General features: G+C 57.4%; 1 protein-coding gene across 3 annotated transcripts in view; it reads right to left on the bottom strand.

Annotated features, from left to right (window-relative positions):
- Positions 1–334: 334 nt before the first annotated feature.
- Positions 335–25,206, bottom strand: part of TROAP (trophinin associated protein) — a 38,732-nt gene continuing 13,860 nt past the window's right edge. The window contains exons 9-10 of one of the 3 annotated variants that reach the window (XM_080570994.1): positions 794–840; positions 335–534 (exon numbers count right to left, since the gene is read on the bottom strand). In XM_080570994.1, coding sequence (XP_080427120.1) covers positions 336–534; positions 794–840 — 246 coding nt within the window. In that variant the 3' untranslated portion in view covers position 335. Of the gene's footprint in view, positions 841–25,206 lie in introns of all 3 variants that reach the window. The other 2 variants (XM_080570995.1, XM_080570993.1) reach the window with 2 other exon arrangements.

The raw sequence follows: 25,206 nt of genomic DNA, 5'->3' as shown, positions 1-25,206 counted from the left end.
CCCTAGACTCTATGCCATGCTGGGAACAGCAGCCCCCGCTCAGGATTGGGGTGAGGGGCTGCTCACCCCATACATATCCACTGCTCGGGATAGCAGGCAGGTGAGGAAGCTGCCATCAGCGCACCCCAGGACCCTCCCGGATTGCTGATGTCTTGCGGTGTTATCCCTCCAGCAGACAGATGGTGCTTGAAGTCCCCCGGGGCCCTGCAAACGTGAAGTTTCTCCTACCTATCTGTAGAGGGACTCAGTACTTGTTTTTTTCCTGGTCAGTTCCCTTTCTTGCACAGGCACAGAGGAACTGGGCAGAGCAGCCTCGGTTTTATTTAGAGGAGATGTCAGTGGGGCAGCACGCCCTCACTGACCAGAGACGGGGTCTCTTCAAGGAAGTGTGCCAGGTCAGTGAAGATGTCTTCTGGCAGCACATGAAGCAGCAGGTGGAAGAACTCCCGGTCGTAATAGGAGGCGTAGAGCACCGCGACACCGAGCATGAAAGCGACGGCCAGCTCCACGCACAGGAAGATCAGGCAGAATGTCCTGTGGGGCAGAAAAAGAGCTGGAAAAAGGGCAGGCTGGACGCATCCCGCACCCATGCCAGAGGGGGCTGTTCTGGGAGCCCCACAGGCTGCCCCTCCAGGCATTTCTCATTGCTCATTCGGACAGGCTTGGACGTGAGCCTCCACAAGCCCAGGAAGACACCTCGGCATTGGGCAAACACGCCGCAGCAGGCGTCCTGGCCATCCCAGTCGCTGCAGGGGAACCTGGGTGGGCACAGGGCACCTGAGGGGACACTCACCACAGCCAGGAAAAGGCACCTCTTCTCCTCGCCAGTTCCTCCGTCTTCTGTAGGTCAACACAAGGTAGGGACACTTGTCAGGCCCCACCGCACAGTCCGGTTCAGTACCCCACAGTAAATGCCAGTAACACACAGTACCCCAGTAAATGCCCTGGTTCAAAGCGTGTCCGTGCTGGCATCTCCTTCGGGCTGCGGGACACGAGCAGGGCCCAGCTGGGCTGTTTGAAATGCATCTTTTACTGTGCCTACAAGCCCTCCAAGCACCCCCGGTGTAGCTCCAGCACCGCCTGTTCCATTCAGTCCAGGGCCTTTGCTGGAGAGCTGCAACTGCAGGGGAAACATCTCCCCTTGGCCTCCCATGGGGCAGGCTGTAGCGTGAGTGTGGGGGGGATGAGGACGACCTGAATGCATGGGGACACCCCAGGCTGGCAGAGCTGATTTCTGCTTGTGCTGTTTATTATTACTGGGATGGAACAGAAGAGGTGTTTTTAGAAACAGAATCCTAGAAGGCTTTGGGTTGGAGGGGACCTTAATGACCACTGACCTTAAGGACACCCCCTCCCAGTGCCCCCCCCAGCACGCCCCACAGCACAGAACCTTTCCGAGCGCCCCCCCCACCCAGCCCGGCCCTGCCTCAGCTCTGCCTCCCGCCTGAGGGTGGTGAAGGCTGTGCACCCCCACAAAGGGAGGAAGGCTTGTAGCTCCCAGGTCTTCCATTTTCCCCTTTGTAGAATGGGGGCTATGTTTCCTCTCCTCCAGTCAGTGGGAACTACTTAAACAGACTTCCACAGCCTCTCCTGTATGATGGCCAGTGGCTTAGCAAGTCCACCGGTTCCCTCAGGCCCCGTGGACGTAGCTCACTGGGAAACTACTGGTGGGGACATGGGAGTTGAAATAGTGAGGGGAAAGGGGGACATATGGGAGCGGGGGCACAGGCGAGTGAAAATGGGGGGCACGCTGGGGGGCACGGGGGATTCTCAGGGAGCCTGTTGGTTGTGCTCCCAGATGGCTGCACGACGGCGGTGCTGTAGCGCAGGTTTGCGCTTTTGTTCCAAAGGGCAAAGTGACAGCGGAGCCCAGCAGAGCCTTCTCTTTGAGGCCCCTGAAGCTCTCCTGCAGGCAGCCAGGAGGGGACAGCTCACTCGAGGCCACACCTGAGGAGAAACAAGGTGCTTGTGGCAGAGCCGGGTGAACGATGGCGGCAGCAGGCACGGTGGGCCTGCAGCAGGCTTCCAGAAGCAGCAATGGTGTGAAATGCGTCACAGCTGGCACAGACCGCTGCCCCGAGCACACCTGGGCCGTTGGTCCAAAGGGGAAAGTGGGTTCTGAAAGAGCCGGGCCTTTCCAAGCAGCTCGTAGCAGGGAGCAGAAGCTTCACAAGTTACAGGCTGAGCAGCCTTTCCACAGCCCCCTGACGACTTTTTCAGTGGGGATCCAGCCACCCCTCTAGACCCTGCCTGGTCATACCATCCCCACCACGGTGGGTATGGTGTTCTGGGTCTGCCTGGGATGGACTCAACCTTCCCCACAGCAGCCCATGCAGCACTATGCTCTGTACTTCTGGCTAGAACTGACTTGATATTGCACCAATGTGTTTTGTCTACTGCTGAGCCGTGCTGGCACAGCATCAGGACTCCCACAGCGCCCTCCCTCTGCCACCCCCCAGCCCCAAATCCAGTCGGCTGGCTGTGGGCAAGAGGTGGGGAGGGGGCATTGCCAGGGCAGCTGACCCAAAAAGACCAAAGGGATAGTCCATACGGCAACGTCACGCTCAGCAATAAAAGCTGTGGAAGGGGAGGGAGAAGGGGGGGAGACACAGGGGACACAGATTCCTTGGTCAAGATCTTTATTTATTCCTCCGATTCCTCCGTTTCTTCCTTCCTCTCCTGCTGCAAGATCTCAGTTCATCATCGCTATCCTGCAGGAGATCACGTAGCTCTGGAGGCACAGTTGTCACCAGGTCATCGTCTGAAACTTCTTCTACCAAATTAGAGGGGACAAATCCTCTCGTGCCATCCGTCAGCTCTCCCACAAACCAGCCGTCTTCATCCATGTCTCCATAGACATAAACGTATTCTCCCGCAGTCAGAGGAAGCTCTGCTTCGGGGTGCTCATTAGGACCCTCGAAAGGATCGTAGCTGTATCGAGCTAAAAATTTTCGAAGTTTTAGCGATTCTTCTTCCGAGGACTGCAGGATGAAGGACACATGCTCTGCTCCTGCTTCTTCGTTCCCATGCACAGGGCCCTGGTCTGAAAGAAGGCGGCACCCAGGACTGTTGTGTGCGGCATCTGATGTCGAGGTGCTTGTGTGGGATGCCGGGACCTTGGTTGCCTCCTCAGAAACATCAGAGCTGTCTTCGCGGTTGCAAAGGTCATGGGACTGCTCTGCATAGGCCTGTGCTGTGGGAGAAGATGTCACCTGTGGTAGTCCTGAACCGACACGGTTGGATTCTTTTCTTTTTTCTTGCTCAAGTTGCTGAGAGAGCAGCTCCCATTGTTGACTTTGGTGCTGATTCTGTTTCTCTAATTCTCTCAGCTGCGCTTGAGACGCTTGCGTGTCTTCCTCATGTGTCCTTCTTTGCTCTGCCCAAGCCCTCTGCAAATGCTCAACTTCCTCTTTCTTCTTCTGCAGCAGTCGCCTTGTTTCCTCGAGGTCGTTCTCCTGTTGTTGCCTTCGTCCTGCCAGTTGTCTCATGGCTTTCAGTTCACAACCCAGATCTTGCAGTCGTGTTTGAAGACGTTTGGCCTCTCCGATGGCAGAATTTCGCTGCTCTGTCACTTGCACGAGTTTCCCCTTCAGAGCAGCGTTGTCAGATCGAACCTCGTCTATCCGCTCCTTCTGCCCACGGAGCTGAGAATTTTCTTCTGCGCGCCTGGCATTTTCATTTGTCATCTCTCTCAGACGCACTTTCAGCTCCTCGTACCTTTGCTGCAGTCTTGAGCGTTCCTGATCCAGGTTCCTGTGAGGCCTAAGTTTTGTCCCAGCCTCGGTTTCCGATTCCCCTCTCTGCTGCTGGTCGACCTGCTCTGTCTTTGCAGCAGTCTTTCCAGATTTCAGGTCGGTCTCTTTCAGTTGCCTGGTGTTTTCTTTCAGGTGCTTGGTAAGGAGGCCTAGCATACTAGTCTTCTGCTGGAGCCTCTCCACCTCCTCCCCCAGTTCCAGAGCGCTTTCCTTCCCCAGAAGGCGGGTCTCCTCTTGAAGGACACCGCATTGCCTCTGCAGGTCCTCCAGGGCATGCTGCAGATGAGCTTTCTCCTGCAGCAGCTGGCTGTCTCCACTGCCAGGTGGGCAGGCCTCTTGTTGCACTGCCACCTGAACACCCACGTCTGTGACCGCCCGCCCGCAGCTCTTCCCTTCTCCCTGGAGGTGAGCTTTTAAGCTGGAGTGGGTTGTCTGCTGCCCTCCTCCCCCAGCAGCACCAGATGCACCGGGGCTCTTCGAAGAGCAGGTCCCGGTGGTCCCTGCGCCCAGGCGAGTCTGCAGGCGGTGCCAGGCCGCAGCCCTGTCTTCGCTGTGGGAGGCAGACGGCCTCCCCTCAGCCTGCTCCAGGATGTACTGCTGGAAGAGCCTTCTCTGCAGTTCCAGTTCATTTTGGAGGCTTACGATGCGGGCGGTCTGCTTGCTGTCCTTCCGCCAGTGGAGCTGCCTGTGGACCTCCTGCAGCTTGCTGCGGGCCTCGCTGCTGCTGCTGCAGCCGTGCCTCACCAGCTCCTCGGCCAGCTCCTGCTGCAGGTCCCGCGCCTGGCGGACGGCGTCGTCCCGCTGCTCTTGGAGCAACTCCTGTGCCTGGCGCCACTCGGCCTCCTTCTCACGCAGCAGCTGACGGATCTCTGTTGCCCGCTGCTTCTGGCTCAGCTCCCACAGCCGCTGCAGCTCCCGTGCCCGTTGCTGCTCCCATCTGGAGCGTAGCTTCTCAGCCAGAAGCTGCCGCTCCTGCTCTGCCATCTTCTTTATCTGGCGGGTTTCATCAGCAAAGCGGCGGTGCAGCTCCTGCGAGTGGAGACGCTCGGCCTCCAGCTGGGCCCGCAGCGCCTCCAGCTCCTGCCTGTGCTCCTCCTGCTGCACAGGCCTGCTGGGGGGTCGCGCTGGGCCCCGACGGGATGAGGGGTGACTGTGCGCCACGGGCCCCTGGCCCACACCACCCCGGATCATGGCTTAAGGAATGAGAACAATGAACGTTCACCAAACGCTGCCAGCAATAGCCACCAGCGATCGCACGGCCTGGGCCTCTGAGGGACAGCAGCCTCTGAGCCCTCAGCAGACACCGGCTCCCAGCACCGCGCAGCAGCAGAGGTCGCCTCTGCCACTGGCCCGGCCTGGGCGAGCGCGGCCTTATATAGTGTCCGGGTGATGGCGTCATAGAGGAGGGATGACGTCATATGACCTCGTTAACAACCCTTCTAGGGGTTGTTAACCCTCGTTAACAGCCCATGCTAATGGCTGTGTAATGCTGTATGTCATCACTACCACGCTTCCCCCACTAAAGGACAGACGTGGCCCAGACCCGTAAGCTGTGCCCGTGCCTGAGGCCTCACAGACACATTCTCGTTGCGCACCTGCGCGGGGGCTGCGTCTGCACTCGTTAACAACCCTTCACCTCCCTCCTCTGCACCCCTTGCGCTGAGGCTGTCGGGGTGTGTCCGGGCGGGCACGCACCATATAAGGTCATATGACGTCATCCCTCCTCTATGACGCCATCACCCGGACACTATATAAGGCCGCGCTCGCCCAGGCCGGGCCAGTGGCAGAGGCGACCTCTGCTGCTGCGCGGTGCTGGGAGCCGGTGTCTGCTGAGGGCTCAGAGGCTGCTGTCCCTCAGAGGTCCAGGCCGTGCGATCGCTGGTGGCTATTGCTGGCAGCGTTTGGTGAACGTTCATCGTTCTGAATCCTTAAGCCATGATCCGGGGTGGTGTGGGCCAGGGGCCCGTGGCGCACAGTCACCCCTCATCCCGTCGGGGCCCAGCGCGACCCCCCAGCAGGCCTGTGCAGCAGGAGGAGCACAGGCAGGAGCTGGAGGCGCTGCGGGCCCAGCTGGAGGCCGAGCGTCTCCACTCGCAGGAGCTGCACCGCCGCTTTGCTGATGAAACCCGCCAGATAAAGAAGATGGCAGAGCAGGAGCGGCAGCTTCTGGCTGAGAAGCTACGCTCCAGATGGGAGCAGCAACGGGCACGGGAGCTGCAGCGGCTGTGGGAGCTGAGCCAGAAGCAGCGGGCAACAGAGATCCGTCAGCTGCTGCGTGAGAAGGAGGCCGAGTGGCGCCAGACACAGGAGTTGCTCCAAGAGCAGCGGGACGACGCCGTCCGCCAGGCGCGGGACCTGCAGCAGGAGCTGGCCGAGGAGCTGGTGAGGCACGGCTGCAGCAGCAGCAGCGAGGCCCGCAGCAAGCTGCAGGAGGTCCACAGGCAGCTCCACTGGCGGAAGGACAGCAAGCAGACCGCCCGCATCGTAAGCCTCCAAAATGAACTGGAACTGCAGAGAAGGCTCTTCCAGCAGTACATCCTGGAGCAGGCTGAGGGGAGGCCGTCTGCCTCCCACAGCGAAGACAGGGCTGCGGCCTGGCACCGCCTGCAGACTCGCCTGGGCGCAGGGACCACCGGGACCTGCTCTTCGAAGAGCCCCGGTGCATCTGGTGCTGCTGGGGGAGGAGGGCAGCAGACAACCCACTCCAGCTTAAAAGCTCACCTCCAGGGAGAAGGGAAGAGCTGCGGGCGGGCGGTCACAGACGTGGGTGTTCAGGTGGCAGCGCAACAAGAGGCCTGCCCACCTGGCAGTGGAGACAGCCAGCTGCTGCAGGAGAAAGCTCATCTGCAGCATGCCCTGGAGGACCTGCAGAGGCAATGCGGTGTCCTTCAAGAGGAGACCCGCCTTCTGGGGAAGGAAAGCGCTCTGGAACTGGGGGAGGAGGTGGAGAGGCTCCAGCAGAAGACTAGTATGCTAGGCCTCCTTACCAAGCACCTGAAAGAAAACACCAGGCAACTGAAAGAGACCGACCTGAAATCTGGAAAGACTGCTGCAAAGACAGAGCAGGTCGACCAGCAGCAGAGAGGGGAATCGGAAACCGAGGCTGGGACAAAACTTAGGCCTCACAGGAACCTGGATCAGGAACGCTCAAGACTGCAGCAAAGGTACGAGGAGCTGAAAGTGCGTCTGAGAGAGATGACAAATGAAAATGCCAGGCGCGCAGAAGAAAATTCTCAGCTCCGTGGGCAGAAGGAGCGGATAGACGAGGTTCGATCTGACAACGCTGCTCTGAAGGGGAAACTCGTGCAAGTGACAGAGCAGCGAAATTCTGCCATCGGAGAGGCCAAACGTCTTCAAACACGACTGCAAGATCTGGGTTGTGAACTGAAAGCCATGAGACAACTGGCAGGACGAAGGCAACAACAGGAGAACGACCTCGAGGAAACAAGGCGACTGCTGCAGAAGAAGAAAGAGGAAGTTGAGCATTTGCAGAGGGCTTGGGCAGAGCAAAGAAGGACACATGAGGAAGACACGCAAGCGTCTCAAGCGCAGCTGAGAGAATTAGAGAAACAGAATCAGCACCAAAGTCAACAATGGGAGCTGCTCTCTCAGCAACTTGAGCAAGAAAAAAGAAAAGAATCCAACCGTGTCGGTTCAGGACTACCACAGGTGACATCTTCTCCCACAGCACAGGCCTATGCAGAGCAGTCCCATGACCTTTGCAACCGCGAAGACAGCTCTGATGTTTCTGAGGAGGCAACCAAGGTCCCGGCATCCCACACAAGCACCTCGACATCAGATGCCGCACACAACAGTCCTGGGTGCCGCCTTCTTTCAGACCAGGGCCCTGTGCATGGGAACGAAGAAGCAGGAGCAGAGCATGTGTCCTTCATCCTGCAGTCCTCGGAAGAAGAATCGCTAAAACTTCGAAAATTTTTAGCTCGATACAGCTACGATCCTTTCGAGGGTCCTAATGAGCACCCCGAAGCAGAGCTTCCTCTGACTGCGGGAGAATACGTCTATGTCTATGGAGACATGGATGAAGACGGCTGGTTTGTGGGAGAGCTGACGGATGGCACGAGAGGATTTGTCCCCTCTAATTTGGTAGAAGAAGTTTCAGACGATGACCTGGTGACAACTGTGCCTCCAGAGCTACGTGATCTCCTGCAGGATAGCGATGATGAACTGAGATCTTGCAGCAGGAGAGGAAGGAAGAAACGGAGGAATCGGAGGAATAAATAAAGATCTTGACCAAGGAATCTGTGTCCCCTGTGTCTCCCCCCCTTCTCCCTCCCCTTCCACAGCTTTTATTGCTGAGCGTGACGTTGCCGTATGGACTATCCCTTTGGTCTTTTTGGGTCAGCTGCCCTGGCAATGCCCCCTCCCCACCTCTTGCCCACAGCCAGCCGACTGGATTTGGGGCTGGGGGGTGGCAGAGGGAGGGCGCTGTGGGAGTCCTGATGCTGTGCCAGCACGGCTCAGCAGTAGACAAAACACATTGGTGCAATATCAAGTCAGTTCTAGCCAGAAGTACAGAGCATAGTGCTGCATGGGCTGCTGTGGGGAAGGTTGAGTCCATCCCAGGCAGACCCAGAACACCATACCCACCGTGGTGGGGATGGTATGACCAGGCAGGGTCTAGAGGGGTGGCTGGATCCCCACTGAAAAAGTCGTCAGGGGGCTGTGGAAAGGCTGCTCAGCCTGTAACTTGTGAAGCTTCTGCTCCCTGCTACGAGCTGCTTGGAAAGGCCCGGCTCTTTCAGAACCCACTTTCCCCTTTGGACCAACGGCCCAGGTGTGCTCGGGGCAGCGGTCTGTGCCAGCTGTGACGCATTTCACACCATTGCTGCTTCTGGAAGCCTGCTGCAGGCCCACCGTGCCTGCTGCCGCCATCGTTCACCCGGCTCTGCCACAAGCACCTTGTTTCTCCTCAGGTGTGGCCTCGAGTGAGCTGTCCCCTCCTGGCTGCCTGCAGGAGAGCTTCAGGGGCCTCAAAGAGAAGGCTCTGCTGGGCTCCGCTGTCACTTTGCCCTTTGGAACAAAAGCGCAAACCTGCGCTACAGCACCGCCGTCGTGCAGCCATCTGGGAGCACAACCAACAGGCTCCCTGAGAATCCCCCGTGCCCCCCAGCGTGCCCCCCATTTTCACTCGCCTGTGCCCCCGCTCCCATATGTCCCCCTTTCCCCTCACTATTTCAACTCCCATGTCCCCACCAGTAGTTTCCCAGTGAGCTACGTCCACGGGGCCTGAGGGAACCGGTGGACTTGCTAAGCCACTGGCCATCATACAGGAGAGGCTGTGGAAGTCTGTTTAAGTAGTTCCCACTGACTGGAGGAGAGGAAACATAGCCCCCATTCTACAAAGGGGAAAATGGAAGACCTGGGAGCTACAAGCCTTCCTCCCTTTGTGGGGGTGCAGAGCCTTCACCACCCTCAGGCGGGAGGCAGAGCTGAGGCAGGGCCGGGCTGGGTGGGGGGGGGGCGCTCTGGAAGGTTCTGTGCTGTGGGGCGTGCTGGGGGGGGGCACTGGGAGGGGCTGTCCTTAAGGTCAGTGGTCATTAAGGTCCCCTCCAACCCAAAGCATTCTAGGATTCTGTTTCTAAAAACACCTCTTCTGTTCCATCCCAGTAATAATAAACAGCACAAGCAGAAATCAGCTCTGCCAGCCTGGGGTGTCCCCATGCATTCAGGTCGTCCTCATCCCCCCCACACTCACGCTACAGCCTGCCCCATGGGAGGCCAAGGGGAGATGTTTCCCCTGCAGTTGCAGCTCTCCAGCAAAGGCCCTGGACTGAATGGAACAGGCGGTGCTGGAGCTACACCGGGGGTGCTTGGAGGGCTTGTAGGCACAGTAAAAGATGCATTTCAAACAGCCCAGCTGGGCCCTGCTCGTGTCCCGCAGCCCGAAGGAGATGCCAGCACGGACGCGCTTTGAACCAGGGCATTTACTGGGGTACTGTGTGTTACTGGCATTTACTGTGGGGTACTGAACCGGACTGTGCGGTGGGGCCTGACAAGTGTCCCTACCTTGTGTTGACCTACAGAAGACGGAGGAACTGGCGAGGAGAAGAGGTGCCTTTTCCTGGCTGTGGTGAGTGTCCCCTCAGGTGCCCTGTGCCCACCCAGGTTCCCCTGCAGCGACTGGGATGGCCAGGACGCCTGCTGCGGCGTGTTTGCCCAATGCCGAGGTGTCTTCCCTGGCTTGTGGAGGCTCACATCCAAGCCTGTCCGAATGAGCAATGAGAAATGCCTGGAGGGGCAGCCTGTGGGGCTCCCAGAACAGCCCCCTCTGGCATGGGTGCGGGATGCGTCCAGCCTGCCCTTTTTCCAGCTCTTTTTCTGCCCCACAGGACATTCTGCCTGATCTTCCTGTGCGTGGAGCTGGCCGTCACTTTCATGCTCGGTGTCACGGTGCTCTACGCCTCCTATTACGACCGGGAGTTCTTCCACCTGCTGCTTCATGTGCTGCCAGAAGACATCTTCACTGACCTGGCACACTTCCTTGAAGAGACCCCGTCTCTGGTCAGTGAGGGCGTGCCGCCCCACTGACATCTCCTCTAAATAAAACCGAGGCTGCTCTACCCAGTTCCTCTGTGCCTGTGCAAGAAAGGGAACTGACCAGGAAAAAAACAAGTACTGAGTCCCTCTACAGATAGGTAGGAGAAACTTCACGTTTGCAGGGCCCCGTCCTCCCAGGGGACTTCAAGCACCATCTGTCTGCTGGAGGGATAACACCGCAAGACATCAGCAATCCGGGAGGGTCCTGGGGTGCGCTGATGGCAGCTTCCTCACCTGCCTGCTATCCCGAGCAGTGGATATGTATGGGGTGAGCAGCCCCTCACCCCAATCCTGAGCGGGGGCTGCTGTTCCCAGCATGGCATAGAGTCTAGGGAAGGGTTTAAAGAAGATGGTAGGAACAAGTCAGGACTGAACTGGTCCTCACAGCTCCTCGCGTTTTGAACCAGGGCATTTAGTGGGGTAAATCCAGGTATGGGGGGCAGTGACCCACCCCTGGGTGCTAATGGAGGGCTGGGAAGCGTCCCTCCACAACTCACTTCTGGCACCAGCCCCAGAGCAGTGACAGCCATGTCCCAGTGGGCAGCAGCACTGAATCCCAGCTCAGAAATCTGTGCTCGTCCATGTGTCGCAAAAGGAATGATGCGCTTCACTCCTAAGAGAGAAGCAGCAATAGATTTATTGCTGAAAACAGTGATGGAGCAAAGCCAAATATGCCTGCTGAATGGCTGCTTGGCAGCTTACCAGTGTGTGGGGCTAGCAGAGGGCATCAAACAGACCTCAGTGTGACCACAAGTCAGCCCAGCCTTACAGGGTGCAGTGCACACAGGGGCCTGGCACACCCCATCATTATCTGGGCACTACTGAGCGCACAACTCATACACGCTGGCTTGCTGTACGAATGAGAGGTCTGTTGGGCCTGCTGGGAACCTCTTGTCCCGATGCGGGAAACGTTTCTTGGCGCGCAACCTCAAGTTTCTTAGTGAGTGGGGCTACATCTGGCTGGTGGCCAGTCACTAGCGGTCTTCCCCAGGGCTCAGTTCTGGGGCCAATTACCTTCAACATGTTTATCAAAGATCTAGGTGCAGGAGAGGAATGGGTCCTCAGCAGGTTTGCCAATGACACTAAACTGGGAGGCACCGTTGACTCCGTGGAGGGCTGAGAGGCTTTGCAGAAGGATCTAGACAGATTGGCACACTGGGAGATTAGTAACGGCATGAAGTTCAACAACGGAAGATGCCAGGTGCTGCACCTGGGACAGCGTAATGCTGGATGCAAGCACAGGCTGGGAGACGAGTGGCTGGAGAGAGCAGCTCAGCAGAAAGGGCTCTGGAGGTGCAGCTCCACAGCAGGCTCAGCGTGAGCCAGCAGCCAAGTCCTGGCAGCCACGAGGGCAAAATGCATTCTGGAGTGCATTCAACCCAGTAAAGCCAGCCGTTAATTGTCTTGCTGCATTTAATTATCTTAATTAATTAATTAATAATTAATTTTCTTGCTGTATTTAGTACGTGTGCAGCCTCACCTTGAGTATTGTGTGCACTTCTGGGCTCCACAACACAAAAGGGATGTGGACGTCCTTGAAAGTGTCCGGAGCAGGGCAACAAAGCTGGCAAAAGGGCTGGAAGCCACGTCCTGTGAGGACAGGCTGAGGTCACCTGGGTTGTCTAGGCTGGAGAAGAGAAGGCAAAGAGGCCACCTCATTGCTTTCTACAACTTCCCGAGGAGGAGAAATGCAGAGGCAGGTGTCGATCTCTTCTCCCTGGTAACCGATGAAAGGATGCACGGGAATGGCACAAAGCTGCGCAAGGAGAGGTTCAGACGGTACCTGAGGAAAAACTGCCTTACCATGAGGGTGGTCAAACACTGGCACAGGCTTCCTGGTGAGGTGGTAACTCCCCATGCCTGTCAGTGTTCGAGAGGCATTTGGATGATGCCCTCAATAATAAGCTTTAACTTTTAGTTAACTCTGGAGTGGTTCAGCTGTTGGACTGGATGATCTTTGACGATCCCTTCCGACTCGAGCTATTCTATTCCATTCTATTCTAAAATGACCGATCCCCAGTGATGGGACCAATCCTGGAAAGGATGTGTTGCATAACTCTCTAAACCCCCTCTTTTACCCTTTTATTGCTGAGCATGACATTACATGGCGTGGAACGTCTTGTTGGTTAGTACGGTTGCTCTGCCTGGTTATGTCTCCTCCCAACCTCTGGCTCACCCCACGGCCATTCACTCGAGGGGCGGGTGTAATAGACAAATATAGTGTAAATAGGTGTAAAAATAGGTGTAAAAGAACTAGAGAAGGCCTCGATGCTGTGCAAACACTGGTCAGCAAAAGCGAACAACTTCAGCGCACTACCAGCATCGTTTTGGCCACAGCTCTAAAACACAGCACCTTACAAGCTGCTATTAAGAATATTAACTCTATCCCAGCCAGACGCAGTACAGGGGAGCAGGCCACGGCTGGAGGCCTTTGGGGCTGTTCTCATCAGTTACAGCTCATCCATCCCACAGGCACTCTGTGAAGCAGGTGCCCGAGCCGCTTCCTCTTGTGGAGCTCCACATCACCCCAGAATGCCTCTGACAAGCAAGAGAATGGGAGAAGCCACCACAGCCTGAGGGAGAAGCAGCTACACCCCCCTCATTTTGAAAAGACTCGGACAAAGACTTGCATAAGTCTTTGCCAAGACTTATGACAAGATGCAGGTGAGAAAGAGCCTGACAGGGGGCTCATGCCCCAGCCCAACACTGGCTCTCCCTTCATGCGGCTCTCCTCTCCCCGTGCTTGGGATACTGGGGAATGGGCTTGCTCTCAGAACCCCTCCTGCATCTGTCACGTCTCTGACCAGGCTGTGTGCGCTGGCGTGGGACAAGGCCACCTTAGGTGTTCCCATCCGTTCCCGGTGCTCCTGAGAGTAAGAGATGAGCTGCAAGCAGCAGCTGCAGGGCTTGGCCTCTCCCTCACGCTCAGCCCTGCTCCTAGCTCTCTGCCTGTGTTGGTGCCAAGCAAGTGCTGCAGGCAGTAAGCATGATCTGGAGCAGGTGAGAGCAGACAGAGGCCTCTCTGGATAGAAAATTGCTGCTTATGACACTGATTCGTGGAAGAACTCCACAACTCAAAGCAAATGAATTATAAAGTAGGTATGTGGTTTATTTCAGCACCAGGCACATGCGGGACAGCTCCCAAAGGCATGCGCACCCCAACGCGGCAACTTGCTTGCGTTATAGACAGTAAAGAGTTACATAGGCATGAAGTTTCCCAATATGCCTATACATATGCATAACCTATCCCCGCGCGCAGTGCCTTCTGGTGGTGGTCGTCGGGGGGTCGTGGGGATGAAGGTTGGTGGCTCTTCTTCATCACCACTAGCCGACCCCCTGCCTTTGTACAGACTCAGCTGCTCCATGGCTCTTGTCCAAACCGCAAGGTCGGTCTTTTGAGACAGGTTTGGGTTTTTTTTGTTGTTTTTTTGAGACATGTTCACCTCGTTGCTTTCTACAACTTCCCGAGGAGGACAAATGCAGAGGCAGGTGTCGATCTCTTCTCCACACTCACACACTACAGCCTGCCCTGGGGGGGCACACTACAGCCGGCACTGGGGGGGGGTGTCCTTAAGGTCAGTGGTCATTAAGGTCCCCTCCAACCCAAAGCATTCTAGGATTCTGTTTCTAAAAACACCTCTTCTGTTCCATCCCAGTAATAATAAACAGCACAAGCAGAAATCAGCTCTGCCAGCCTGGGGTGTCCCCATGCATTCAGGTCGTCCTCATCCCCCCCACACTCACGCTACAGCCTGCCCCATGGGAGGCCAAGGGGAGATGTTTCCCCTGCAGTTGCAGCTCTCCAGCAAAGGCCCTGGACTGAATGGAACAGGCGGTGCTGGAGCTACACCGGGGGTGCTTGGAGGGCTTGTAGGCACAGTAAAAGATGCATTTCAAACAGCCCAGCTGGGCCCTGCTCGTGTCCCGCAGCCCGAAGGAGATGCCAGCACGGACGCGCTTTGAACCAGGGCATTTACTGGGGTAAATCCAGGTATGGGGGGCAGTGACCCACCCCTGGGTGCTACTGACCACTGGTCAATATGCAGATCCCTGAGGAATGCCACTCGTTACTGGTTTCTGCCTGGACACTGAGCCTCTGACCGCTACTCTTTGAGTGCAACCATCTCGCCAATTCCTTACCCACCGAGTTGTCCGTCCATCCGATCCATGTCTCTCCAGTTTAGAGATCATGGGGGACAGTGCAAGTGCTTTGCACGAGTCCAGGTAGATGATGTCCGTTGCTCTTTCCCTACCCACCAATGCTGCAACCCCATCATAGAAGGGCACCAGATTTGTCAGGCATGATCTGCCCCGAGTGAAGCCGTGTTGTCTGTCACCAATCGCCTCCTTATTTTCTATAGCCCTCAGCAACAACTTCTCAGGTACGACGGACAGTGGGTGGTGAAGGCTGTGCACCCCCACAAAGGGAGGAAGGCTTGTAGCTCCCAGGTCTTCCATTTTCCCCTTTTTAGAATGGGGGCTATGTTTCCTCTCCTCCAGTCAGTGGGAACTACTTAAACAGACTTCCACAGCCTCTCCTGTATGATGGCCAGTGGCTTAGCAAGTCCACCGGTTCCCTCAGGCCCCGTGGACGTAGCTCACTGGGAAACTACTGGTGGGGACATGGGAGTTGAAATAGTGAGGGGAAAGGGGGACATATGGGAGCGGGGGCACAGGCGAGTGAAAATGGGGGGCACGCTGGGGGGCACGGGGGATTCTCAGGGAGCCTGTTGGTTGTGCTCCCAGATGGCTGCACGACGGCGGTGCTGTAGCGCAGGTTTGCGCTTTTGTTCCAAAGGGCAAAGTGACAGCGGAGCCCAGCAGAGCCTTCTCTTTGAGGCCCCTGAAGCTCTCCTGCAGGCAGCCAGGAGGGGACAGCTCACTCGAGGCCACACCTGAGGAGAAACAAGGTGCTTGTGGCAGAGCCGGGTGAACGATGGCGGCAGCAGGCACGGTGGGCCTGCAGCAGGCTTCCAGAAGCAGCAATGGTGTGAAATGCGTCACAGCTGGCACAGACCGCTGCCCCGAGCACACCTGGGCCGTTGGTCCAAAGGGGAAAGTGGGTTCTGAAAGAGCCGGGCCTTTCCAAGCAGCTCGTAGCAGGGAGCAGAAGCTTCACAAGTTACAGGCTGAGCAGCCTTTCCACAGCCCCCTGACGACTTTTTCAGTGGGGATCCAGCCACCCCTCTAGACCCTGCCTGGTCATACCATCCCCACCACGGTGGGTATGGTGTTCTGGGTCTGCCTGGGATGGACTCAACCTTCCCCACAGCAGCCCATGCAGCACTATGCTCTGTACTTCTGGCTAGAACTGACTTGATATTGCACCAATGTGTTTTGTCTACTGCTGAGCCGTGCTGGCACAGCATCAGGACTCCCACAGCGCCCTCCCTCTGCCACCCCCCAGCCCCAAATCCAGTCGGCTGGCTGTGGGCAAGAGGTGGGGAGGGGGCATTGCCAGGGCAGCTGACCCAAAAAGACCAAAGGGATAGTCCATACGGCAACGTCACGCTCAGCAATAAAAGCTGTGGAAGGGGAGGGAGAAGGGGGGGAGACACAGGGGACACAGATTCCTTGGTCAAGATCTTTATTTATTCCTCCGATTCCTCCGTTTCTTCCTTCCTCTCCTGCTGCAAGATCTCAGTTCATCATCGCTATCCTGCAGGAGATCACGTAGCTCTGGAGGCACAGTTGTCACCAGGTCATCGTCTGAAACTTCTTCTACCAAATTAGAGGGGACAAATCCTCTCGTGCCATCCGTCAGCTCTCCCACAAACCAGCCGTCTTCATCCATGTCTCCATAGACATAGACGTATTCTCCCGCAGTCAGAGGAAGCTCTGCTTCGGGGTGCTCATTAGGACCCTCGAAAGGATCGTAGCTGTATCGAGCTAAAAATTTTCGAAGTTTTAGCGATTCTTCTTCCGAGGACTGCAGGATGAAGGACACATGCTCTGCTCCTGCTTCTTCGTTCCCATGCACAGGGCCCTGGTCTGAAAGAAGGCGGCACCCAGGACTGTTGTGTGCGGCATCTGATGTCGAGGTGCTTGTGTGGGATGCCGGGACCTTGGTTGCCTCCTCAGAAACATCAGAGCTGTCTTCGCGGTTGCAAAGGTCATGGGACTGTTCTGCATAGGCCTGTGCTGTGGGAGAAGATGTCACCTGTGGTAGTCCTGAACCGATACGGTTGGATTCTTTTCTTTTTTCTTGCTCAAGTTGCTGAGAGAGCAGCTCCCATTGTTGACTTTGGTGCTGATTCTGTTTCTCTAATTCTCTCAGCTGCGCTTGAGACGCTTGCGTGTCTTCCTCATGTGTCCTTCTTTGCTCTGCCCAAGCCCTCTGCAAATGCTCAACTTCCTCTTTCTTCTTCTGCAGCAGTCGCCTTGTTTCCTCGAGGTCGTTCTCCTGTTGTTGCCTTCGTCCTGCCAGTTGTCTCATGGCTTTCAGTTCACAACCCAGATCTTGCAGTCGTGTTTGAAGACGTTTGGCCTCTCCGATGGCAGAATTTCGCTGCTCTGTCACTTGCACGAGTTTCCCCTTCAGAGCAGCGTTGTCAGATCGAACCTCGTCTATCCGCTCCTTCTGCCCACGGAGCTGAGAATTTTCTTCTGCGCGCCTGGCATTTTCATTTGTCATCTCTCTCAGACGCACTTTCAGCTCCTCGTACCTTTGCTGCAGTCTTGAGCGTTCCTGATCCAGGTTCCTGTGAGGCCTAAGTTTTGTCCCAGCCTCGGTTTCCGATTCCCCTCTCTGCTGCTGGTCGACCTGCTCTGTCTTTGCAGCAGTCTTTCCAGATTTCAGGTCGGTCTCTTTCAGTTGCCTGGTGTTTTCTTTCAGGTGCTTGGTAAGGAGGCCTAGCATACTAGTCTTCTGCTGGAGCCTCTCCACCTCCTCCCCCAGTTCCAGAGCGCTTTCCTTCCCCAGAAGGCGGGTCTCCTCTTGAAGGACACCGCATTGCCTCTGCAGGTCCTCCAGGGCATGCTGCAGATGAGCTTTCTCCTGCAGCAGCTGGCTGTCTCCACTGCCAGGTGGGCAGGCCTCTTGTTGCGCTGCCACCTGAACACCCACGTCTGTGACCGCCCGCCCGCAGCTCTTCCCTTCTCCCTGGAGGTGAGCTTTTAAGCTGGAGTGGGTTGTCTGCTGCCCTCCTCCCCCAGCAGCACCAGATGCACCGGGGCTCTTCGAAGAGCAGGTCCCGGTGGTCCCTGCGCCCAGGCGAGTCTGCAGGCGGTGCCAGGCCGCAGCCCTGTCTTCGCTGTGGGAGGCAGACGGCCTCCCCTCAGCCTGCTCCAGGATGTACTGCTGGAAGAGCCTTCTCTGCAGTTCCAGTTCATTTTGGAGGCTTACGATGCGGGCGGTCTGCTTGCTGTCCTTCCGCCAGTGGAGCTGCCTGTGGACCTCCTGCAGCTTGCTGCGGGCCTCGCTGCTGCTGCTGCAGCCGTGCCTCACCAGCTCCTCGGCCAGCTCCTGCTGCAGGTCCCGCGCCTGGCGGACGGCGTCGTCCCGCTGCTCTTGGAGCAACTCCTGTGCCTGGCGCCACTCGGCCTCCTTCTCACGCAGCAGCTGACGGATCTCTGTTGCCCGCTGCTTCTGGCTCAGCTCCCACAGCCGCTGCAGCTCCCGTGCCCGTTGCTGCTCCCATCTGGAGCGTAGCTTCTCAGCCAGAAGCTGCCGCTCCTGCTCTGCCATCTTCTTTATCTGGCGGGTTTCATCAGCAAAGCGGCGGTGCAGCTCCTGCGAGTGGAGACGCTCGGCCTCCAGCTGGGCCCGCAGCGCCTCCAGCTCCTGCCTGTGCTCCTCCTGCTGCACAGGCCTGCTGGGGGGTCGCGCTGGGCCCCGACGGGATGAGGGGTGACTGTGCGCCACGGGCCCCTGGCCCACACCACCCCGGATCATGGCTTAAGGAATGAGAACAATGAACGTTCACCAAACGCTGCCAGCAATAGCCACCAGCGATCGCACGGCCTGGGCCTCTGAGGGACAGCAGCCTCTGAGCCCTCAGCAGACACCGGCTCCCAGCACCGCGCAGCAGCAGAGGTCGCCTCTGCCACTGGCCCGGCCTGGGCGAGCGCGGCCTTATATAGTGTCCGGGTGATGGCGTCATAGAGGAGGGATGACGTCATATGACCTCGTTAACAACCCTTCTAGGGGTTGTTAACCCTCGTTAACAGCCCATGCTAATGGCTGTGTAATGCTGTATGTCATCACTACCACGCTTCCCCCACTAAAGGACAGACGTGGCCCAGACCCGTAAGCTGTGCCCGTGCCTGAGGCCTCACAGACACATTCTCGTTGCGCACCTGCGCGGGGGCTGCGTCTGCACTCGTTAACAACCCTTCACCTCCCTCCTCTGCACCCCTTGCGCTGAGGCTGTCGGGGTGTGTCCGGGCGGGCACGCACCATATAAGGTCATATGACGTCATCCCTCCTCTATGACGCCATCACCCGGACACTATATAAGGCCGCGCTCGCCCAGGCCGGGCCAGTGGCAGAGGCGACCTCTGCTGCTGCGCGGTGCTGGGAGCCGGTGTCTGCTGAGGGCTCAGAGGCTGCTGTCCCTCAGAGGCCCAGGCCGTGCGATCGCTGGTGGCTATTGCTGGCAGCGTTTGGTGACCGTTCATCGTTCTCATCCCTTAAGCCATGATCCGGGGTGGTGTGGGCCAGGGGCCCGTGGCGCACAGTCACCCCTCATCCCGTCGGGGCCCAGCGCGACCCCCCAGCAGGCCTGTGCAGCAGGAGGAGCACAGGCAGGAGCTGGAGGCGCTGCGGGCCCAGCTGGAGGCCGAGCGTCTCCACTCGCAGGAGCTGCACCGCCGCTTTGCTGATGAAACCCGCCAGATAAAGAAGATGGCAGAGCAGGAGCGGCAGCTTCTGGCTGAGAAGCTACGCTCCAGATGGGAGCAGCAACGGGCACGGGAGCTGCAGCGGCTGTGGGAGCTGAGCCAGAAGCAGCGGGCAACAGAGATCCGTCAGCTGCTGCGTGAGAAGGAGGCCGAGTGGCGCCAGACACAGGAGTTGCTCCAAGAGCAGCGGGACGACGCCGTCCGCCAGGCGCGGGACCTGCAGCAGGAGCTGGCCGAGGAGCTGGTGAGGCACGGCTGCAGCAGCAGCAGCGAGGCCCGCAGCAAGCTGCAGGAGGTCCACAGGCAGCTCCACTGGCGGAAGGACAGCAAGCAGACCGCCCGCATCGTAAGCCTCCAAAATGAACTGGAACTGCAGAGAAGGCTCTTCCAGCAGTACATCCTGGAGCAGGCTGAGGGGAGGCCATCTGCCTCCCACAGCGAAGACAGGGCTGCGGCCTGGCACCGCCTGCAGACTCGCCTGGGCGCAGGGACCACCGGGACCTGCTCTTCGAAGAGCCCCGGTGCATCTGGTGCTGCTGGGGGAGGAGGGCAGCAGACAACCCACTCCAGCTTAAAAGCTCACCTCCAGGGAGAAGGGAAGAGCTGCGGGCGGGCGGTCACAGACGTGGGTGTTCAGGTGGCAGCGCAACAAGAGGCCTGCCCACCTGGCAGTGGAGACAGCCAGCTGCTGCAGGAGAAAGCTCATCTGCAGCATGCCCTGGAGGACCTGCAGAGGCAATGCGGTGTCCTTCAAGAGGAGACCCGCCTTCTGGGGAAGAAAAGCGCTCTGGAACTGGGGGAGGAGGTGGAGAGGCTCCAGCAGAAGACTAGTATGCTAGGCCTCCTTACCAAGCACCTGAAAGAAAACACCAGGCAACTGAAAGAGACCGACCTGAAATCTGGAAAGACTGCTGCAAAGACAGAGCAGGTCGACCAGCAGCAGAGAGGGGAATCGGAAACCGAGGCTGGGACAAAACTTAGGCCTCACAGGAACCTGGATCAGGAACGCTCAAGACTGCAGCAAAGGTACGAGGAGCTGAAAGTGCGTCTGAGAGAGATGACAAATGAAAATGCCAGGCGCGCAGAAGAAAATTCTCAGCTCCGTGGGCAGAAGGAGCGGATAGACGAGGTTCGATCTGACAACGCTGCTCTGAAGGGGAAACTCGTGCAAGTGACAGAGCAGCGAAATTCTGCCATCGGAGAGGCCAAACGTCTTCAAACACGACTGCAAGATCTGGGTTGTGAACTGAAAGCCATGAGACAACTGGCAGGACGAAGGCAACAACAGGAGAACGACCTCGAGGAAACAAGGCGACTGCTGCAGAAGAAGAAAGAGGAAGTTGAGCATTTGCAGAGGGCTTGGGCAGAGCAAAGAAGGACACATGAGGAAGACACGCAAGCGTCTCAAGCGCAGCTGAGAGAATTAGAGAAACAGAATCAGCACCAAAGTCAACAATGGGAGCTGCTCTCTCAGCAACTTGAGCAAGAAAAAAGAAAAGAATCCAACCGTGTCGGTTCAGGACTACCACAGGTGACATCTTCTCCCACAGCACAGGCCTATGCAGAGCAGTCCCATGACCTTTGCAACCGCGAAGACAGCTCTGATGTTTCTGAGGAGGCAACCAAGGTCCCGGCATCCCACACAAGCACCTCGACATCAGATGCCGCACACAACAGTCCTGGGTGCCGCCTTCTTTCAGACCAGGGCCCTGTGCATGGGAACGAAGAAGCAGGAGCAGAGCATGTGTCCTTCATCCTGCAGTCCTCGGAAGAAGAATCGCTAAAACTTCGAAAATTTTTAGCTCGATACAGCTACGATCCTTTCGAGGGTCCTAATGAGCACCCCGAAGCAGAGCTTCCTCTGACTGCGGGAGAATACGTCTATGTCTATGGAGACATGGATGAAGACGGCTGGTTTGTGGGAGAGCTGACGGATGGCACGAGAGGATTTGTCCCCTCTAATTTGGTAGAAGAAGTTTCAGACGATGACCTGGTGACAACTGTGCCTCCAGAGCTACGTGATCTCCTGCAGGATAGCGATGATGAACTGAGATCTTGCAGCAGGAGAGGAAGGAAGAAACGGAGGAATCGGAGGAATAAATAAAGATCTTGACCAAGGAATCTGTGTCCCCTGTGTCTCCCCCCCTTCTCCCTCCCCTTCCACAGCTTTTATTGCTGAGCGTGACGTTGCCGTATGGACTATCCCTTTGGTCTTTTTGGGTCAGCTGCCCTGGCAATGCCCCCTCCCCACCTCTTGCCCACAGCCAGCCGACTGGATTTGGGGCTGGGGGGTGGCAGAGGGAGGGCGCTGTGGGAGTCCTGATGCTGTGCCAGCACGGCTCAGCAGTAGACAAAACACATTGGTGCAATATCAAGTCAGTTCTAGCCAGAAGTACAGAGCATAGTGCTGCATGGGCTGCTGTGGGGAAGGTTGAGTCCATCCCAGGCAGACCCAGAACACCATACCCACCGTGGTGGGGATGGTATGACCAGGCAGGGTCTAGAGGGGTGGCTGGATCCCCACTGAAAAAGTCGTCAGGGGGCTGTGGAAAGGCTGCTCAGCCTGTAACTTGTGAAGCTTCTGCTCCCTGCTACGAGCTGCTTGGAAAGGCCCGGCTCTTTCAGAACCCACTTTCCCCTTTGGACCAACGGCCCAGGTGTGCTCGGGGCAGCGGTCTGTGCCAGCTGTGACGCATTTCACACCATTGCTGCTTCTGGAAGCCTGCTGCAGGCCCACCGTGCCTGCTGCCGCCATCGTTCACCCGGCTCTGCCACAAGCACCTTGTTTCTCCTCAGGTGTGGCCTCGAGTGAGCTGTCCCCTCCTGGCTGCCTGCAGGAGAGCTTCAGGGGCCTCAAAGAGAAGGCTCTGCTGGGCTCCGCTGTCACTTTGCCCTTTGGAACAAAAGCGCAAACCTGCGCTACAGCACCGCCGTCGTGCAGCCATCTGGGAGCACAACCAACAGGCTCCCTGAGAATCCCCCGTGCCCCCCAGCGTGCCCCCCATTTTCACTCGCCTGTGCCCCCGCTCCCATATGTCCCCCTTTCCCCTCACTATTTCAACTCCCATGTCCCCACCAGTAGTTTCCCAGTGAGCTACGTCCACGGGGCCTGAGGGAACCGGTGGACTTGCTAAGCCACTGGCCATCATACAGGAGAGGCTGTGGAAGTCTGTTTAAGTAGTTCCCACTGACTGGAGGAGAGGAAACATAGCCCCCATTCTACAAAGGGGAAAATGGAAGACCTGGGAGCTACAAGCCTTCCTCCCTTTGTGGGGGTGCAGAGCCTTCACCACCCTCAGGCGGGAGGCAGAGCTGAGGCAGGGCCGGGCTGGGTGGGGGGGGGCGCTCTGGAAGGTTCTGTGCTGTGGGGCGTGCTGGGGGGGGGCACTGGGAGGGGGTGTCCTTAAGGTCAGTGGTCATTAAGGTCCCCTCCAACCCAAAGCATTCTAGGATTCTGTTTCTAAAAACACCTCTTCTGTTCCATCCCAGTAATAATAAACAGCACAAGCAGAAATCAGCTCTGCCAGCCTGGGGTGTCCCCATGCATTCAGGTCGTCCTCATCCCCCCCACACTCACGCTACAGCCTGCCCCATGGGAGGCCAAGGGGAGATGTTTCCCCTGCAGTTGCAGCTCTCCAGCAAAGGCCCTGGACTGAATGGAACAGGCGGTGCTGGAGCTACACCGGGGGTGCTTGGAGGGCTTGTAGGCACAGTAAAAGATGCATTTCAAACAGCCCAGCTGGGCCCTGCTCGTGTCCCGCAGCCCGAAGGAGATGCCAGCACGGACGCGCTTTGAACCAGGGCATTTACTGGGGTACTGTGTGTTACTGGCATTTACTGTGGGGTACTGAACCGGACTGTGCGGTGGGGCCTGACAAGTGTCCCTACCTTGTGTTGACCTACAGAAGACGGAGGAACTGGCGAGGAGAAGAGGTGCCTTTTCCTGGCTGTGGTGAGTGTCCCCTCAGGTGCCCTGTGCCCACCCAGGTTCCCCTGCAGCGACTGGGATGGCCAGGACGCCTGCTGCGGCGTGTTTGCCCAATGCCGAGGTGTCTTCCTGGGCTTGTGGAGGCTCACGTCCAAGCCTGTCCGAATGAGCAATGAGAAATGCCTGGAGGGGCAGCCTGTGGGGCTCCCAGAACAGCCCCCTCTGGCATGGGTGCGGGATGCGTCCAGCCTGCCCTTTTTCCAGCTCTTTTTCTGCCCCACAGGACATTCTGCCTGATCTTCCTGTGCGTGGAGCTGGCCGTCACTTTCATGCTGGGTGTCGCGGTGCTCTACGCCTCCTATTACGACCAGGAGTTCTACCACCTGCTGCTTCATGTGCTGCCAGAAGACATCTTCACTGACCTGGCACACTTCCTTGAAGAGACCCCGTCTCTGGTCAGTGAGGGCGTGCTGCCCCACTGACATCTCCTCTAAATAAAACCGAGGCTGCTCTGCCCAGTTCCTCTGTGCCTGTGCAAGAAAGGGAACTGACCAGGAAAAAAACAAGTACTGAGTCCCTCTACAGATAGGTAGGAGAAACTTCACGTTTGCAGGGCCCCGTCCTCCCAGGGGACTTCAAGCACCATCTGTGTGCTGGAGGGATAACACCGCAAGACATCAGCAATCCGGGAGGGTCCTGGGGTGCGCTGATGGCAGCTTCCTCACCTGCCTGCTATCCCGAGCAGTGGATATGTATGGGGTGAGCAGCCCCTCACCCCAATGCTGAGTGGGGGCTGCTGTTCCCAGCATGGCATAGAGTCTAGGGAAGGGTTTAAAGAAGATGGTAGGAACAAGTCAGGACTGAACTGGTCCTCACAGCTCCTCGCGTTTTGAACCAGGGCATTTACTGGGGTAAATCCAGGTATGGGGGGCAGTGACCCACCCCTGGGTGCTAATGGAGGGCTGGGAAGCGTCCCTCCACAACTCACTTCTGGCACCAGCCCCAGAGCAGTGACAGCCATGTCCCAGTGGGCAGCAGCACTGAATCCCAGCTCAGAAATCTGTGCTCGTCCATGTGTCGCAAAAGGAATGATGCGCTTCACTCCTAAGAGAGAAGCAGCAATAGATTTATTGCTGAAAACAGTGATGGAGCAAAGCCAAATATGCCTGCTGAATGGCTGCTTGGCAGCTTACCAGTGTGTGGGGCTAGCAGAGGGCATCAAACAGACCTCAGTGTGACCACAAGTCAGCCCAGCCTTACAGGGTGCAGTGCACACAGGGGCCTGGCACACCCCATCATTATCTGGGCACTACTGAGCGCACAACTCATACACGCTGGCTTGCTGTACGAATGAGAGGTCTGTTGGGCCTGCTGGGAACCTCTTGTCCCGATGCGGGAAACGTTTCTTGGCGTGCAACCTCAAGTTTCTTAGTGAGTGGGGCTACATCTGGCTGGTGGCCAGTCTCTAGCGGTCTTCCCCAGGGCTCAGTTCTGGGGCCAATTACCTTCAACATGTTTATCAAAGATCTAGGTGCAGGAGAGGAATGGGTCCTCAGCAGGTTTGCCAATGACACTAAACTGGGAGGCACCGTTGACTCCGTGGAGGGCTGAGAGGCTTTGCAGAAGGATCTAGACAGATTGGCACACTGGGAGATTAGTAACGGCATGAAGTTCAACAACGGAAGATGCCAGGTGCTGCCCCTGGGACAGCGTAATGCTGGATGCAAGCACAGGCTGGGAGACGAGTGGCTGGAGAGAGCAGCTCAGCAGAACGGGCTCTGGAGGTGCAGCTCCACAGCAGGCTCAGCGTGAGCCAGCAGCCAAGTCCTGGCAGCCACGAGGGCAAAATGCATTCTGGAGTGCATTCAACCCAGTAAAGCCAGCCGTTAATTGTCTTGCTGCATTTAATTATCTTAATTAATTAATTAATAATTAATTTTCTTGCTGTATTTAGTACGTGTGCAGCCTCACCTTGAGTATTGTGTGCACTTCTGGGCTCCACAACACAAAAGGGATGTGGACGTCCTTGAAAGTGTCCGGAGCAGGGCAACAAAGCTGGCAAAAGGGCTGGAAGCCACGTCCTGTGAGGACAGGCTGAGGTCACCTGGGTTGTCTAGGCTGGAG

The sequence above is a fragment of the Anser brachyrhynchus genome (assembly GCF_964034855.1).
Source record: "Anser brachyrhynchus genome assembly, chromosome: 29".
NCBI classification, from domain to species: Eukaryota; Metazoa; Chordata; class Aves; order Anseriformes; family Anatidae; genus Anser; species Anser brachyrhynchus.
This window is presented reverse-complemented; position numbering and strand designations above follow the sequence as displayed.